Genomic DNA, 19,366 nt, shown 5'->3' on the forward strand with positions numbered 1-19,366 from the left:
GAATCACAGAAGCAGGAAAGCAATTATCAAGCAACACTATTGTATCCTTATCCCAAAGCCCACTCTCTGGCATTAGTAGGTACTCAGTAAACAGCTAGTAAACAATGGGATGGATGAATGATTCTACTCGGTTTCTTACATGTATTTGCTTCAGCCTTTCTAGGCCCTCCAAGATGTTTTCTTTTCCAAAAGAAGTACTTATTCATTTTATGTTCATTAAAATGGCTTAGCATAATAGTCAAAGATATTTCTTCAGTTTTTTAATGAAAATTGAAAACATGCTGGATCAGTTATAATAGAGTACCTGCCTTCATACATGAACACATGCTCATTACAAATAAAGAAAATAAATGGCAAAAAGGATGGAAGTAAAGGGAGAGAGACAGACAAAGAAGGAATAAGTATTTATGATTTAACTATTTGTAAACACTAAGCAAAACTCAATTTTAAGTATCTTTGAGAAAGTGTCCTAAAACTCATTTGTGGGAGGTGACTGATTTGAAGACCAAGGTATCTCTTTTATTTAGAGGTCTGTCAATGTTGTTTCCTTTTTTAAGTGATAACTTTAAAAGTCAATCCATATTAATATTTATCATTATCTAAAAATATCAATATCTAAGAAAGGCGTAAAAGTATTTTGAAAGTATCATTAATAAGCAACATTAGTGGGACACCTGGAGGCTCAATTGGTTGAGTTTCCTACTCTTGGTTTTGACTCGGGTCATGATCCCAGGGTCCTGAGGTCAAGCACCAGGTCAGACTCTGCTCTAAGTGTGGAGCCTGCTTGAGATCCTCTCTCTCCCTCTGTCCCTCTCCCCCACTCACACGCTCTCTCTCTCTGTCTAATATAAATAAAATGAAAAAAATAGTTTTTTTAAAAAGCAACATTAGTAAGAGTGAAAAACATACTGACAAGAAATGTGAAGCTTTTCTAACTTGAAATGACCCAGAAATTCATCCTAACAATATTAAAATACACGTGGTGATGAAGAAACATTTTTAATTAATGCATTATTTTTGTTTTTGCTTTTTTTGGATAGAGAAAAGTTTACCTGACCTTAGGGGAGGTAGAGATATTTGCAAGACGTTAGGATAAATTTTAGGACTAAATGTAAAATCTCTGGAGAAGGTATGGGAAGAAATCACTTGAGGTTTCTTGTGAATTTTTGTTATGGTTCGATCATAAATATCATGCAAATATCCTTTGTCAGTGTATTTTGGCAGTTCTTCCAAAGAGACCAAGGAGTAAAGAGGATTACAGAAAAAAAAAAAAAAAGAAAGAAAGAAAGAAAGAAAAGGAGGTTGATTTTATACTAGAAAATGCAGTGGGGAATTCTGTAACTTTCTACTGAATTTTCTACCTCGTTCCTATGTCCACTGTACAGTATTACAAAACCTTTGTAAAAACTGAAAATGTAAACTTCTGTGTAGAACCCAAACTTTATCCTTCCTAACAAGTTTGAAAGTCAGCAAAAATTAATCCCATTAATTGTTCAAATAGAACAAGGAGGGTGATTTTGGATCTCAGAGACAAACACAGTCTCAGGTAGAAAAGGGAGTTCTTCAACTCACAGAATCTAAGGAGGGTTGACAGCAGAGCCACTAGAAGGACACAGGTAGAGCTCGGCCTCAGGAGCAAATATAGCTAGAAACATACTGTCGGGACTTGTCTTCTTGTCTTTGCTTTTCTCTGTATGCCTGCTTCAGGCTTTGTCTTCATAAATCTTCTTACCTTACAATGAGAGATATCAATTCCTTTGTTCTACATCTTATAGCTACAGTTACTTGAGGGAAATAAATTGGCACAAAATCCTAAAATCGTAAGGAAAAGATTTACTGACTCAACTGGCCTAGAGAATGGAGGACTAAACTAAGTTCACTTCAGGTGTAAATGAAGCCATTGTGGCTGAGGAAGCAGAGTCATGCACTAACATGGCAGCTCCCTTGGATACCATAAAGCTTGACAATAGAGAATATGGGGAGCCATTCCCAGGCAAAGGAGAATGTTGTAGTACTGAGCAGAAAAACCATATGTTACAAGTACCCATAGCAGTACCAAGGAAAACCCACATTATATCTGTGTTGGTTATACCTGGCAATTTCATGGAAGTCTAGAATCTAGACCATTTAAGTGACCCTTAGAAACATGAGATATATAAGTAATAGCATACCTATACCGCATGAAGAAAATGTTGATGGAGCAAATAGATTTAAATGATTCAGTGCTATCTTCTTCATTAAATTCTTTTTGAATACTCAACTGAACCTCATTGAACTCTTTCAAATATTTATGGTCATCACTACAGTTTATCACATAATTGTTCTACAATTGCCTGAATAGCAGGTCTGAATTCCTAGCTCAACTGTGGATATCGTATCTTATGCTTCCTTTTACTAGAAGACTTCCTACACCAAGATTAATGTTAAGCACATAATTTATCCCACATTCATTCCATAGATGATTCTTGAGAGCCTACTATTTCTAGGCAATATATTCAAAGCTCAGGATACAAACATGATCAAAGATGATCCTTCAAGAGGGAATATGATTTGATGTCTTTTGTCCCTGTCACACGTGACATTGAAATCTAGCATAGCCAAATTTGATCCAGCAAGTGAATTGCCTCTCCAAACACTAGTGGTGTTTCTAGATGCAGTTTAGTTTGCCTATCCAGAAAAATCAGAATTTTCCTCCTGTTTAAGCCAAAAGGCTATTAATGCAAATCCGATTGCATTTGCATTTGGTTACATTTCTGATGGAAACATTCATATGCAAATGAAAATTCATGAAAAGATAGCCAGATAATTCCAATAGTTGCTGAAATATCAAGATAAAATTAGGATGTTAAAATATCCATCCATCCATGTTTGCTATGTTACACTAAGGATTGTCAAGTCGGACGGTGTTCTTGAAAAGCTTAAGTAAGTCATGCCTTAAACATCTGCAACCTTCTAATAGGTCTGGGTTCAGAAAGGGACTGTTACATTATTTCCTACTGTCACAGTGCTGAAAAAGAAGTCAGCCCCTGGTCAAAATCAGTCAAGTTGCTCAAAATGAGTCATCTTTGATCCACCATTTTGTCCCCTTTATCTTTTTTTGCCCTTAAAAACAAGAGGTGATTTTTGATAGTTGTAGAGTCACTTCGATGATGCAAAGTAATGAACAAATAGTTTGTTTGTACAAGTTGGCAGCTCTTCGTACTCTCCAGAGACTTAATGGTGCAAAAAGACACCATCACATTCACTACCAATAAATACCATTTGGAAAGTGTCTATGGCATCACGAGTATACCCACAGACAACTGATCTTAATCAATATTCATATTCTTTTAAAAGACTTAAGATTTGGGGGTACCTGGCTGACTGAGTCAGTAGAGTATGCAACTCTTACCCTTGGGCTTGTAAAATCAAGCCTCATGTTGGGTGTAGAGATTACTTAAAAATACAATCTTAAGAAATAAATACAGAGGTGCCTGGGCGGCTCAGTCAGTTAAGCATCCGACTTCAGCTCAGGTCATGATCTCATGGTTCCTGAGTTTGAGCCCCATGTCAGGCTCTGTGCTGACAGCTCAGAACCTGGAGCCTGCTTCAGACTCTGTGTCTCCCTTTCTCTCTGCCCCTCTGATGCCCACGTCCTGTCTCTCTCTCTAAAAAATAAATATTTTTTAAAAATGTTAAAAAGAGAAACAAATACACAAATACTTAAGACTCTAAGAAAAGATTTAAGCAACTTTCAAGATATAAACTCATAATCTACTATTACATATTCCAAACCTGTATATGAAGGAAATACAGGTGTTGGAATCAGACTCTTGTTCAGTTTACTCGAACCTGGAGTGCAAAAGAGATCATACTCTTCAGGATCGTTAGCATTTAGTTTAATAGTCTACAAAGTGTGATACACTCCAGTTTTATCTGATGCACGTAGTAGTTCATAGTTTCAAGAGTTTTTAGAATTCTGGTTCTCCCTGCTTTGGTAACTGTCACCTATCATCCATCAAATTCGAAAGCCTGAACCTCAGGAAACATCTTAGCCTCTCCCTCCTTGGCACACCCAGTCCTTCCCTCAGGCCTAGAGTTTTTACTTCTTAAGTATCTCTCAAATCCAGCCACTTCTCATAGTGTCCATCACCAATTCCTTAACTTTTATCTTCGCCTGTTTTATGACAAGAGACTCCTAACTGGTTTCCCAGAATCAACTTCCCCTTTCTGCAATCCCCACCATACTGTGTAGCCAGAGTTGTCATTTAACAATGGCAGTTAAGGAGCGGGGCGGGGAGCACCTGGGTGGCTTGGTCAATTAAGCCTCTGACTTCAGCTTAGGTCATGATCTTATGGTTCGAACTTGAGCCCCACATCAGGCTCTCTGCTGTCAAGGCAGAGCGTGCTTCAGATCCTCTGTCTCCTTCTCTCTGTGCCCCTGTTCCACTAGCTCTAGCGCTCCCTCCCTCTCTCTCTCTCTCAAAAATAAGTAAACATAAAAAAAAAATGCAGATAAGGGGTGCCTTGGTGGCTCAGTTGGTTAAGCGTCCGACTTTGGCTCAGGTCATGATCTTACAGTTTGTGAATTCTAGCCCCGCATTTGGCTCTGCTCTGTCAGTGCAGATCCTGCTTGGGATTCTCTCTCTCTGTCTCTCTCTGCTCCTCCCCTATTCATGCACACTCCCTCTCTTAAAAGAAACAAATAAACTTTTTTTTAATGAAAAGAAAATGCAGAGAATTCACAATTTCATCCAATCATCTCCTTGCTTAATACCCTTCAGTGGCTTCCTGTTTCTCTTAGAATAAAACTCAAATCCTTAACAGGGCCACCATACGCCACATGTTCTGGTTCCTGCCTGCCTCTCTACCCTCACATCGTGTTGCTTCCCTTTCACTGTCAGCACTCAGCACTGTCTTTTAAGATCGCGAAATGCACCATGCTCTTTCCGGTCCCTGCCTTCTTGTGCGTGCTGCTCTTCCACAGCTTCTAAAGTTAGTTAACTTCATGCTTGCTCAATTAAAGCTTTCCTGATCTTCGAGACTCCATCAGGTCCTCCCTCTCCTTCTTACATATGACCACACAACTTCCTTGAGTAATACACTTATGAGTTTGTAATATTTTTATTTTTGAGAAAATATTAGTTGTACTGACTGTTCTCCTGTCTTCCTGAAGGCTGAGACTGGATCTGTTTTTTGCTAATCAAAATAAGCCCTTCCATCTACCAGTCATTCAGGACTTGTTGAATTAATGGAAGGTTCCACTTTCTGTTCTCTTCATCTATAATCCATAAGTTTGTAACAGTGAGGGCAACAATAAAAATGAAATAAAAATAAACATTGACTAGCTCAAACATCATCCTGCCACAAATTGTCAGGGATAATTAGTATGGCAAATAACTCCAATATCTTATCTGGCAGAGAAGGTGAGTTGAGGAATATAGGGTGAGTCAAGCTTACCTGCTCTCAGAAACTATGAAAGTAGGCCTCCACCGCTAATTATACTAGCAAAGGACTTTTATCCATCTAGTTATGGTGGATACTGCCGTACCAGCCACACTTCCAACACTGTCTCATGCATAAAACTTTTATTTAGAATATTTAAGCCACAATTTATTGCAGAAGCATATCGAGGGGTTTCAAATACACAAAGTCTCGTGACACAGTGGCTGATTTGATTTACGACTGTTATCCATTTTGTGGGAATGGAGTCTTAATTACAAATGTTACAAATCCTGTCAAGATCACACAGCAGTATAGGTAGTTTCTTTTGCTTTTATTAAGCATCTCTGTTCATTTTATTTTATTTCTGTTTGTGAGCTTCATTTTATTTTCAGGCAGCTTTAAAAAAATACTGAGCTAAATATTGATAGGGGAAGATAAAGTGCCACATCCTATGACTTTTTAACAAAGTCCCATTATTCTCTCTCTAGGAACATCTATCCTTTCACATCTGTGTCAGGCTGTGTAGTTCTGGCCATCTGTGATGTTCAGAGAGTGGAAGGTTAAAAGCTTATATTTAGCAACAGGATGTATCTGTGGTTAGGCACGTTAAGTTTAGTGGACAATAAAAAATTAAATATACCTTTCTTAAAAGGAGAGAAGTTTTATATAGACTGTTATAGTAGCTTTGAGCTCATGTTATCTCTCATGTTTATGGATCTTAGAATGTAGTTCTGTTTTTTATTTTTTTTAATTTTCACTAAAAAAAGAAAAATATTGAAAAATGACTTTCATTCTTTGTGAATTATGCGGACTAGTATTCCAGGAAGAAGAAAAGAAGATGTGCCTATTTCGCTTAAATCAAAGTGTCCTCTTTTTTGTATGTGCATATATTATGAGAATAAGCATTCGATCAATAATCGGTCATCTGCAGCAATTCTTACAAACAAATTAGGTATTTGTAACCTTTTCGCAAGGCAACGTTCCGTAGTAACAATGACGTGCGTAGACTTGGGCTACCTACAAAGAAGACCCTGCAAGACATTTCTTCTCCTCTTGTGATTTCAGTTAAGAATGCAAATTGCACATCGGACTTTGAGGAATACTTTGCCAAAAGGAAACTGGAGGAACGCGATGGCCACGCAGTCAGCATCGAGGAGTACCTTCAGCGCAGTGACACAGCCATTATTTACCCAGAAGCCCCTGAGGAGCTGTCTCGCCTTGGCACACCAGAGGCCAACGGGCAAGAAGAAAATGGTGAGGCTGTAATTCATTTTTAGCCACTACACTGACCTCTGCAGCTGTTACAATTACAAATGCACTACATGCCTGGGTGTTTACCTTAAAATTTGAAGAACAGCTGCAGAGGCATGGAATTTCATGAGCAAAGATTAGAACTGTAATTTTAGGGTATTGTGAAATTTTTTTGTCAGCAAATTTGTGTCATTTGTACATCCAATAAAGAACAAGAACAATTAGAGCCTATTCCTATGAGATAAAAATATCGAAATTGATTCTTAGGTTTCTGAAATATTTCACTTTGGAGGAACAAAAAAAAAAAAAAAAAAAAGTTTAGCACCAGTGACCCTTACCCTTCTTTTTCTTCTTTACTGACACCTGAAAAGCTCTCTCAAGCTGTGAAGCCCCGGGTCCCATGTGACCAAAGGTTTTACTACGAACTGTCAGTCACCGAAAGAGAGTTTCCTCCTTGATCAGCTGTTTAAATTTCCCCCCAAAAGCTCCAGTAATTAATTAACTTCCCAGCGCAGTGTGAGCTGATTCCGACAAGTCTGTGCCGGGCGCGCGAGGGGACCGGTGCGCGGCGAGGCCGAGGGCGACGATGGCGCTCTCGCCCGAGAGCAGATTGCAGTGATTCCTGTCATACCATCCCGGGCAGGCAGCCCATTAGCTGCCATTGATTTACTGACCTTTTGGCCTGCTTCTCTCCCTCTCGTCTCTCGGCTACAGACCTGCCACCTGGAACTCCAGATGCTTTTGCCCAACTGCTGACCTGCCCCTACTGCGACCGGGGCTACAAGCGCTTGACATCACTGAAGGAGCACATCAAGTACCGCCACGAGAAGAATGAGGAGAACTTTTCCTGCCCCCTTTGTAGCTACACGTTTGCCTATCGCACCCAGCTCGAGCGGCATATGGTGACGCACAAGCCGGGGACAGATCAGGTGGGGGGTTGGTTTTAAGTGATTTCTTTCTATAATAACCCCTTAGAGAAACGATATTGCTTTGATTGGCAATCATTATTAATTTTTCATGGCATTTTGAAGATGCAGATCTTTTAATGGTAATAGCTTTAATTGAGGTCTAAATGATTTTTTGATGGTCTCTTCTAATATGATTTAATAGTCTTATGTTCACGATCGAATGAGTGTGTTAATTTCTAATTTAGAAATTTTATTTGCACTTTAACTTGACTTTAGTTTCATTTTTATGTTCCACAAAAAGTGAATGAAATCGTAGCATTTTAATTATACATTATTAAACATCTCAGCAATTTTAATTCCATTTTTCACCTAGTTTTACTCAGAAATTTTTTTTTTCATATGGGATCTAAGTCATCGTAAAAGAAGTATGTATTTCTTTCGTTTGTCACACAAACACAACACCTTCAATCACTTAGGGTATTTTTACAAGCTGCTACTAGTTTACGAAATCTAGCGAAGTGTTTAAAAACAATCAAAAGCCATATTATACATATATATATATAATAAACTGATTAATACTGAAATATTGGACCTGTGTTTAAAATGATCCCTCTTGATTCATTTGTCTGTGGCTAAATGTTAAGATCGCTCTACTTCTGTTGACTTATTTGTGTTGCAAATAAAAACTCTCTCTCTTGAACAGGTAAGCATAGGTTCTTAAATGCTTATGATGGTTGAACAGGATTGATTCACAGCGTCCCTCACATGCTGTAGCAAAACTGCTCTTTCTGTCCTCATAGGAGACTTGACTGCAGATTGATAATATGTGTTCAAATGACAACAGAAACTGTGTGCCTGAAGCCCCAGTAATTGGCCTTACAGATCTGGAATCCTCCCATATGAGCCTTGCTACCATATCTGTTTTAAAAATGATTAAACAGGATATTCTAGGAAACTCTCATGTTTCCCTTTTCTTGTGGGCATTATTTTCTTTGAATAAGGAAAATGAGGATAATCAAACACAATCAAGAAATGGTGGTGATACTATATAATGGAATTTTCCCACTGTAAAAGAACAGCTCGTGAAAATCATTCCATTTATAGCTGATCGGGCTTGTCACCTGAACGGTTTTGGAAGTTCAGTTACAAAAACTATGCTTGCGTAGTTACACTTACGTAACAGTTTATCTCCCCTTGCTTATATGCACAAAATCTCTAGGAAAAAAAAAGTGCCTAGATATTTATCTAGCATAACTGCTTTAAATTTCACATGCAGAAGTGTGATTGTGTTGGCGCATTATGAATGGTAGCTTTGGTGTTGAAAAGTCCCCTCATTTGCTCATGGCATTTACAATTAGTAAATTAAAATGATTGTATCATATTAACAGTGGCACAACTAAAGTTTATAGTAGTCCTCTGAGGGCTGTGGGGGGAGACAAAGCAGCTGTTGCTGTTTGTTTATGCAACTCAGCAACATATGAGCGCTGGTCCCTCAATGGCGCTCGGCGGGCTGGGCTCCGCTTGATCTTTGAAGGTTGCTGCTGTTTGAACAAACCTCCCTGTGTCCCATGTAACACCATCTGTCTCACTAGGAATGTGGGAAGATTCAGCACACCCTAGCAGTTGTCATACCGTTTCTGTGCTGTCTTTTTGCAAAAGGCTTTTGTGTCATTGCTGCTTGAAAAAGGCTGACCTCCTACCTTGAGCATCCAGAGAGGATGACTGTATTTTTTTTTTTTTTTTTTAGAATTCTAAGTCACAGTGCTTTTTTTCCCTTGTTCAAAAAGGTCAGCTGTGTTTGATTATATCTTTGCTGCTTTTAACTTGTCTTTTCAGCAAACTTTTTTCTTTTTTGTCCCTACTCCCTAGCACACTAGTAAAAAGGAAAATGAAAAGTCGTTGAAGTCTTTCCTACTGGCCTGTGATAAAACTGCTCAAGCAGCTATAACCCAAGATGTTGTCTCTTACATTTGATAATGAATCAAATCTGATATGCGGCACATCAGGAAAAACAGGGTTTACATTTGCTACTAGCACAGTGAATGGGATATTTAAACATGCTTATCGTGTAATGAAATATTTATAGTCAAGAATTTTTTTTGTTTGTGTGTGTGTTGTGTGTGCTTTTTTTTCTTCCTTAAAATTGATATTGCTTCACTATGAGATACACTTTTACCCTGATAGAGAAAATTTGATAAAATTAGTTCTTTGCATGGGCAGTTTTGGGGAAGGCTGTTTAGAATGTTCCAGATAATATTTATTTATTTCCTTGACAAAATGGCTGCATCCCAACAGGGAATCTTCAGATTTTAAAATGTGCCGTAAACACAAAGAGCCACAAACGTCTTCACAATTATACTTTCTCATCTCCAAAGGCTCAAAGAAACATTTCGGAAAAGAGACTACAGAGATAATTCTAAAGCAAGTGTTGGATGCACATGTGAAAGCCCCCTTTTTTTTTTTATTTGTTCCAATTTTATTGCCAACATTATCACTTTTATTGCAACTCTGAAAGACTGGGCAAATAAATAAACATGCACTCAAACCTTTTGGCCTGTCTGAAAAATAGAGGCCTTTTAAAAATATTTGTAACAAATTTCCTTTGTTCCTCCTGCACAAAACTGATGTCCGTCTTTCTCCTTTTATAGCACCAAATGCTGACCCAAGGAGCAGGTAATCGCAAGTTCAAATGCACAGAGTGCGGCAAGGCTTTCAAATATAAACACCATCTGAAAGAACACCTGCGAATTCACAGTGGTGAGTAGCAGAGATGCTGGTGCTCATATTTGCATTTTGTGCCATTAGGAGAGTTTTAAAAGATTGTTTAACATTTCCACAATCCTGTTTGTAGCTTTTTGGAACTATGCTTTTATCTCAGACACTGTGCGGGCCTACTCTGCCTTCGTGAGACTTAGGGTACTGCCTATAGTATGATCTTACAAATTGAAGCGGAATGCTTAGGCTTCCTAAAAATTGCAAGTGCTTTGATTTATTACAAAATCTAGAGGCTCCTTCTCATCCTTTCAGACACTCTTCTACAGACTAAATATTTTTGACCTGAAGAAGCTCAGTTGGCAAATTCGGAAGGGTATTCATTTTTGATACCTAACCATGAAAGAAAAAGTTGAAGAATTTTGGATGAGAGCTTTTGTATGATAAATGTTCCTTGATTCCTGGGAGCTCTATATTACAGGACAACATCCTACCACTGAGATTTCTTCTTTATAACTATTTTGATAGCTCTGCCAAGCATTTTATTACCAAATTGGACGCTATTCAAAGGACTAGTTGGATTGGTAGAATCAATGGAATCTCTACAGAGTTGATTAAAGCCATGGCTACACTTGCCTTTAAATACTGTGACATCTTTATTGTGCTATTGACCACACATTAATCTGACATTCTGTTTAAATAGGAGGCTGCCGATGGCAAGACAAGATTTGGGATCTTGGCTGAAAAAGACACAGATAGCCCTCACCTTCCCCTGCTAACACTTGAATTATGTTCTCCAAGGGTAGATAAAACCCAGAAACAGTTATGGCCACATAATTCTAAGCTAAGCACCTAGAATGTAGAGTTACCCCATTCTGTTCCTTCCATTTGGTTTCATAGATTCTTGTGTTGGCAGACAGTCGTCATCGTTGCCCCATCAAAGAAGTATAATGTTAATTTTGATTATCATTTTAGGTGAAAAACCGTACGAGTGCCCAAACTGCAAGAAACGTTTCTCCCATTCTGGTTCCTACAGTTCACACATCAGCAGCAAGAAATGTATTGGTTTAATCTCTGTAAATGGCCGAATGAGAAACAATATCAAGACGGGTTCTTCCCCTAATTCTGTTTCTTCTTCTCCTACTAATTCAGCTATTACCCAGTTAAGAAACAAATTGGAGAACGGAAAACCACTTAGTATGTCTGAACAGACAGGCTTACTTAAAATCAAAACAGAACCACTAGACTTCAATGACTATAAAGTTCTTATGGCCACACATGGGTTTAGTGGCACTAGTCCCTTTATGAATGGTGCACTTGGAGCCACCAGCCCTTTGGGAGTTCATCCATCTGCTCAGAGTCCAATGCAGCACTTAGGTGTAGGGATGGAAGCCCCTTTACTCGGATTCCCTGCAATGAATAGTAACTTAAGCGAGGTACAAAAGGTTCTACAGATTGTGGACAATACGGTTTCCCGGCAAAAAATGGACTGCAAAGCTGAAGAAATTTCGAAGTTGAAAGGTTATCACATGAAGGATCCCTGCTCTCAACCTGAGGAACAAGGAGTCACTTCTCCTAATATTCCACCCGTAGGTCTTCCAGTAGTGAGTCATAATGGTGCCACTAAAAGTATTATTGACTACACATTAGAAAAAGTCAATGAAGCCAAAGCTTGCCTCCAGAGCTTGACTACTGACTCAAGGAGACAGATCAGTAATATAAAGAAAGAGAAGCTACGTACTTTAATAGATTTGGTCACTGATGATAAAATGATCGAGAACCACAACATATCCACTCCATTTTCATGCCAGTTCTGTAAAGAAAGTTTTCCCGGCCCCATTCCCTTGCATCAGCATGAACGTTACCTTTGTAAGATGAATGAAGAGATCAAGGCAGTCCTGCAACCTCATGACAACATAGTCCCCAACAAAGCCGGAGTTTTTGTTGATAATAAAGCCCTCCTCTTGTCATCTGTACTTTCTGAGAAAGGAATGACAAGCCCCATCAACCCATATAAGGACCACATGTCTGTACTGAAAGCCTATTATGCTATGAACATGGAGCCCAATTCTGATGAACTGCTGAAAATTTCCATTGCTGTGGGCCTTCCTCAGGAATTTGTGAAGGAATGGTTTGAGCAACGAAAAGTCTACCAGTATTCAAATTCCAGGTCACCATCACTGGAAAGGAACTCCAAGCCGCTAGCTCCCAACAGTAACCCCCCCACAAAAGACTCTTTATTACCCAGGTCTCCCGTAAAGCCTATGGACTCCATAACATCGCCATCCATAGCAGAACTCCACAACAGTGTGACGAATTGTGATCCTCCTCTCAGGCTAACCAAACCTTCCCATTTCACCAATATGAAACCAGTTGAAAAATTGGACCACTCAAGGAGTAATACTCCCTCTCCCTTAAATCTTTCCTCCACATCTTCTAAAAACTCCCACAGTAGTTCTTACACTCCAAACAGCTTCTCTTCTGAGGAGCTGCAGGCTGAGCCCTTGGACTTGTCATTACCAAAACAGATGAAAGAACCCAAAAGTATTATAGCCACGAAGAACAAAACGAAAGCTAACAGCATAAATTTAGACCATAACAGTGTTTCTTCATCATCTGAAAACTCAGATGAGCCTCTAAACTTGACTTTTATCAAGAAGGAGTTTTCAAACTCAAATAATCTGGACAACAAAAGCACTAACCCAGTGTTCGGCATGAACCCCTTTAGTGCCAAAACTTTATACACGGCTCTTCCTCCACAAAGCGCATTTCCCCCTGCCACTTTCATGCCACCAGTGCAGACCAGCATTCCTGGGCTACGACCATACCCAGGACTGGATCAGATGAGCTTCTTACCACATATGGCCTATACCTACCCAACTGGGGCGGCTACTTTTGCTGACATGCAGCAAAGGAGAAAGTACCAGCGGAAACAAGGATTTCAGGTAATGCGACCTATCCTTTTGCTCTGAACAGAGGAGATGAAAACTATATTTTGCCGTGTATGCACACGTAGGGGAAAAAAATCTTAGTGAGAAAACCAAGTGTCGTGTTTCCGGCAGACATGGCAGTTGTTTTCACTTGAACCTCAAACTGAGTGGGCTAGCCAAATAAGTGGAGAATCAGTAGAACACTGATCCATGGAAGCACATGTGTCCTAAAAGAGAGTAAGAATTTAATATTTTTTTTTTGAGGTTTATTTAGACGGATCTGTATGGTTTTAGAATCATACGTCGATAGCAATATTGGACAGGACTTTCGTAGATGCTAAAAGTCACCGTCCATAAGAGTCACACCCTCGTACACGTATTCACACTTTGCAATGATACACGGATAAATTTGACATGTACTTCGTTTTATAGAAACTCGTGTATTTTGAAGAGTATTTTAGAAAATATTCTGTGCATGCCATTTGACTTCTTATTGTAATTTTCAAAGCAGTAAGTAATGGTTTTCAAACACAACAGCAGGTATGTTTTAACAACACGGATTATAATCCCTGTTTGCAAACTAGGAACACAAGTAGCAGTGTCCTTTGTAACAGCTGTTCCACTATCCTAATTTCTAGTACATCTGCCCTCTTTGTAAATGTATTTAAGCCTATTTAATCTCCTCTAATATTAATTAGTGCAAACGTAGTCTAAGAAAACTGAACTGTGAGCTAGCAAATGGAAATGTATGTTATCATGCAAGTTTGCACTACTCTGGATCAAGACAAAATAAATATCAAGAAATTTAATAATTTACTGATCCACATTCATTATTGCTCAATGCTGAAGGCTGTTTTAACATAGATAGAACATTGACAAAAAGTGTTATTAATATTCCCTATTTCAAATTAGAAAATTAAATATAAAAATATAGCTTGAGGCCTTTAGTTGGTAGACATACATTTAAATAGATTGCATAATAATAACATTTTGTACCTAAATATAAAATTCAATTAAAATGGGGTTTCTACAGCTACAGATCATTTCTAAAGTTAACCACGCTGCAAAACACACAAATTCCGATGTTTAGTTTTCACTTGTGGATATTTCCTGATACAAAGAACACTAAGGATTTTAGAAAATTTTATCGTTTTCTCACCGTCAGAGTTGACTATTTTCTACCCTTGAAAAACAATGAGCTCTACCAGCTAGGGCGGAGAGGGTTTATATTTTTATTGAAATGTGAGACCTCATACATGGTTCATGGAAAGTAATAGGTTAAAAAAAGAAACGCGATTGATTAATAGAAAGCACTTTTGAGGTTCTCCAAATGTCAGCCTACGTGAAGTTGTTTGGTATAAACACAAAGAGAAGAGACTGTGTTGAACTATGTGATTATATCACAGGGAGAATTGCTTGATGGAGCACAAGACTACATGTCAGGCCTAGATGACATGACAGACTCCGACTCCTGTCTGTCTCGAAAGAAGATCAAGAAGACAGAGAGTGGCATGTATGCATGTGACTTATGTGACAAGACATTCCAGAAAAGCAGTTCCCTTCTGCGACATAAATACGAACACACAGGTATGAGTGACTTTGACTAGCTAGTTAGCGTTGCCCGGCCTGCTGTACATTTCATAATATTTAATGAGTACACTTGTGCAACATAAGATGCAGCATATGCTGATACCTTCAACAAGGAAGAAATAATGCTTTTGCCTAGCTCAGTAGGACTTTTTTGTTGCCTGTTTATTGGATCATTCATGTGTTTATGAGTGTGCTTGTCTTCAGATCTTTCAAGTTAATCTGTAAGCCAAATTTACAAATCCCATCAAAGGTAGATTTAAGTGGCCGGGGCAAGGAAATGGCATGACATAGGCCCGTTACTGAAAACATGTTCAAATTCTTAAGTTGTAATGACTCTACTTACGTGAAGCTGTAATGAAAAATTCAGCCAGTGATATGTTAGTTATAACACCCAAACTTCAAGTAAGATACAACTTGCAGGTGGCTCTGTTTGGTTTTATAAAATGGCCATTTTTTGAATAAAGCGGCGTTAGGACTGTGAAAAGGAAAGGTATGAGTCAAGTAATAATGCCAAACGAGCTACTGAAGCTACTTCTATTTAGAAGACGAAAATACAACTTTCTAAATTTAATTAGCTTATTTCCAATGCACGCATTACTGATTAGGAACAATTAGAGCTGACAAGATCGCAGCCTCGTTCTTCCCTCTGAGTAGAGAGATAGTGGGTTAATCTTTCGAACCGAGGGGGAGGTACCAGGATGCGAAGCAACATTGGTTCCCACCATCCCAGGTCTGCTCTGCAGCCCCACAGTGGAGCTGCACCTGTGCTCCCTCCCTCCCCCCTCTGCTTCCACCTTTGACCACAAAGCAACCCAGCCCCAGCCCCGACCCTAACCTGTTTCCAACTTCTCTCCTCTAGAAATCTGGCATGCTGTACTGGCCCTCAATGGGAAAAGAGAGAGTGTAGGACCTCAATCAAAATACTGGCAGGGGGAAATTATATGAAAACTCTCATTTTAAACAAAAAAGTCTAGTGTCACACATTTTACTATAGGGCAAAAAAAATTAGCCTACCAATGCTTTTTGGGGAAAGTGATGAAAAGACAAAAAAGAAAAAAGATAAAAAGAGAAGGCACGGAGAATACTTTCTGCTGTATTCTGACTAAGTACACCGTGCCCTTTTTAGTGCTTGAAAATATCCTTGGGGGAGGGGGGGAGGGCACTTGCCCTCATTGGCTGCCTCTGTCCCTCACTGGGCATGCACTGGAGGCAGCACAGTGACCAGGACCCACCTAAGTGGGGGGAGGTTGGGTGAATGAGGTGTTCAGGGTATTTGTGAAGAGAACAAGGTTGGTAAATAGCAGTACCCTTACTGCAGCCATACCAGTCCTCTTTTTCTTCGACTGTCTGATGTTAATTATTATTATTTTAAAAGATCCACTAATGATACTTTAAAGACATCCTAGTTTGAAAAGCAAATCCCAATAGTTTCTGCACTTGTGTAATATAATTCAATGTTTGAAACGTCAGAATTTTCCTATATTTGTCTTTTATCGTAGATATCAATGGATGTTTTCATTAGTACCAAATCCTAATTAAATATTTATGAAGATATTTTCATATCTACATTTACCTTAATATTGTAATCAACCTCAAATATATTTTGTATTTCATTATTCAGCTACAATAGGCACATCACTGAAGGCATCTTTCCCTCTCTGATTGATTTTATTATATGACCATATGCAAACTCTATCATTTACTACATGGTGAGTCTAAAACTTTTATTTTAGTGAGGGCTGTCATACATATTGACATCCAGTCAATATCTTTATTTCTTATAAATGAGATAGTCCGTAAACCTCATAGGCATAGAGATAGTTGAGAGACCCAAAAGTTGACAAGCACAAATATGCATCATCAACTTGCAAAATGTGCTGTATTTTTAAAAATAAAAATAAAATGTTCTGGTTCCTTAAGGTGTGAGAAGATCTGCTGCCTAGAAGTAATGGATAGCAACAAGATGCTAACCATCCAATGGGTTCTTTAAACATGTGATTAATTATCCTCCCATTGGCTTCCCAGCTTGTCAAGTTGCCAGTGTGTTAACTTTTTGGTCTCTTGACCAAACATCTCATGACATTACTGCTGTCAGTGTATTAGGTTCCATCGATGTGAAGTTCTCCATGAATTTTCTAGCACTCTGATGTGTGTAAAAATTTAGTCCATTTCCCTTTCTTAATTGGGCCCCAGAAGCCTTTTGTTTGCTTATTTTAAGCACTAGCAGTACTTTGAGAATGTCCTAATGTGAAAATTGCAAGTGAGAACAGTCTTTGGATTGATTGATTCTGAGGTTGGGAAATGAAGTTGAATCGTCATTTGATTATGTGCTAATTACAAATGTGTCATTGATAAGATGTGTTTGTTACGTCTGTCTACAATTTAACAAATAGAATGGCTTAAATTAGGAACGAAATGAGGAGCTACTTTTTCTTGAGATCTTGTGCTCTTTCTACCTTGACCTGTTTAATTTATTTCCTAGGCAGACACCAAAGACATAATGCTGAATTTCCCTTACCCATGGCGTATTGCTTGCTTGCTTTTCCTGGGGCCTAGGACTGGGCTCCTGACTGGGAGACAGAAAGGGAATACTATGCAAATGTTGACTTCAGTGGGATTAATTGTCACAAGCCAGAGCTGTGAAACACAGAATCTGAAACTCCCGTTAGACACTGTCAAGAACTCATTTGTATTCCACTGACATTTAAATCCGACATGTCTTGAGTAATTTCTCTATTGAGACATTGTGGTAGGTACTCTTAACCTACCTTATTCAGAAAAGTAATCGAAATATTTCTACTTTTGAGTAGATAAAGTCAAAGTTTTAAATAAATTACCAGTCAGTTTTGTTTCTCAGTTATGTGATAATACTTTTCACACCACAAACCTCCCTTTTATTAACTTCAGTTATCATGCTAGCTGTCAGGTGAATCACGAACCTTGAGATTAGAGAAACAAAATTACCCTAAAAAAGTTTTGATTCACTCAGTGCCACATTGGATGTTTTTCTGAATCTTGTTCGCATAGAAACTTAATTCCAGAACATCTTGATGTGAATCAGGTAAACCAATCAAACAAATTAGAAAGAGATGAACATCCAAGCCAGTTCTTATTCAAATTGAAGGTATTAAATACTTACCTTCTAACTTCTGGAGGTTAGTAGAATGTTCCGTGCAAGGTACAGGTCAATCTCCCCGCACTTACCCCCAAATTCTGTCCTTTGCATGGCACAATAGCTGTACATCTTATTCTCTGAGGCTGTCAGTTCATTATGTAGAATTAATATATTTCTACTATAAGCATATTGTTTATCATTGATTGAATTCCCTGAAAACCGATCGCCTGTAATCAGAGAATACCTATAGAATCGACTGCAGTTTAATGGGCAGGCCCTGGAACGTGTTCTGGAGCCCGTCTGTTCTCTCTCAGGACACCGCTCTCGCTCTGTATTTTGTTTCTTTGGAAAAGAGAGAGCCGCACCAACTGTGGCAACTGTGCTGTTCGCTCACGATTGTTCACAGCCGGTCTGTGAAGTCAGCTAACTGTCCCACTTTGCTGTGCTCCTGAGCTGATGAGGCATCCAGGACGGCTCCACCCAGGCCTGCGGTAGCAGCCGAAGCACTAAGAAATGTTCCATCTACCGTTACCCTTCTTTCCATTCAGATTCACTTCATGTACTCGTCTCCTTATCTTGCTTACAACTTGAGAATTACTGAACGTGCATTGGCACTGATAAAAATGAATAAAATCACCTAACATTAACTGAGTGCTTACTACGTCGTGCAGTCCTCATCCTAACCACTTTACCTATGTTGGCTCCTTGGCTCCTTAGGCCAGGACCACAGATTGGATCCCCAGATGATCCTCGGGTCCTTTCACTAAACAGGACCCTGATCCTCAGACAGGTTAGCACAGAGGTTACCCGTGATGCACAGCTGGTACAACAAGCTGGATTTGAACCAGGCAGTCAGACTCCAGAACTCATCTCCCGTATTTAACCCTGCACCATCCTGCCCTATGCACAAATCGCTACCGTCAGAAACGTCTTATCCTTGCTCTCGCTGGCATCGTTTTCTTTAAGGTCCGAGTACACACAAGAGAAACCAGATTCTTCCATAGTGACTTGAAGTCTTCTGGAAGGCCAGACTTCTGTCTTTTTCCAAACATACTTCTGCTTCCTGTTAAATTACCTTCCCACCGCGGTGGTCTTGTCAAATGGAAAAGCCTGCCACCTTTCCAAACTCTTGGCACTCCATTGGAATGCTCTTGTCTGTTATCCAGTTTACCTCCTGCAAAACATCTTGTCCACAAGTTAAAAAGTGGCTCTTTTGTGGTCTGAGTTGTACTTTTTTTTTTTTTTCCCTTCAGGCCATTAGCTGCCTTAAAGTAGATTAGTAGAATCTTCCTTATTTCCAATACCATGAGTAGTCACCAAGAAATATTTTTCAGTTCCTTATCTTGCAGGTAAATAACTTCTTCCTGCTCTAGGACTGCGCCTTTCCACATCCGTCATCACTAAATTTATGTTGGACGTTCCAGTAAGATGAAGAC

At 39.0% G+C, this 19,366-nt stretch overlaps 1 protein-coding gene across 4 annotated transcripts in view; it reads left to right on the forward strand.

The window, feature by feature from the left end:
- Window positions 1-19,366, forward strand: part of ZEB2 (zinc finger E-box binding homeobox 2) — a 132,941-nt gene that overhangs the window by 108,583 nt on the left and 4,992 nt on the right. For all 4 annotated transcript variants that reach the window (XM_039222117.1, XM_039222120.1, XM_039222118.1 and 1 more), the window contains 5 exons: window positions 6,490-6,678; window positions 7,390-7,604; window positions 10,232-10,340; window positions 11,271-13,240; window positions 14,632-14,812. In XM_039222117.1, coding sequence (XP_039078048.1) covers window positions 6,490-6,678; window positions 7,390-7,604; window positions 10,232-10,340; window positions 11,271-13,240; window positions 14,632-14,812 — 2,664 coding nt within the window. The remainder of the gene's footprint in view (window positions 1-6,489; window positions 6,679-7,389; window positions 7,605-10,231; window positions 10,341-11,270; window positions 13,241-14,631; window positions 14,813-19,366) is intronic.

Source organism: Hyaena hyaena, unplaced genomic scaffold (genome assembly GCF_003009895.1).
Source record: "Hyaena hyaena isolate Hyena2069 unplaced genomic scaffold, ASM300989v1 scaffold_1055, whole genome shotgun sequence".
Classification (NCBI taxonomy): Eukaryota; Metazoa; Chordata; class Mammalia; order Carnivora; family Hyaenidae; genus Hyaena; species Hyaena hyaena.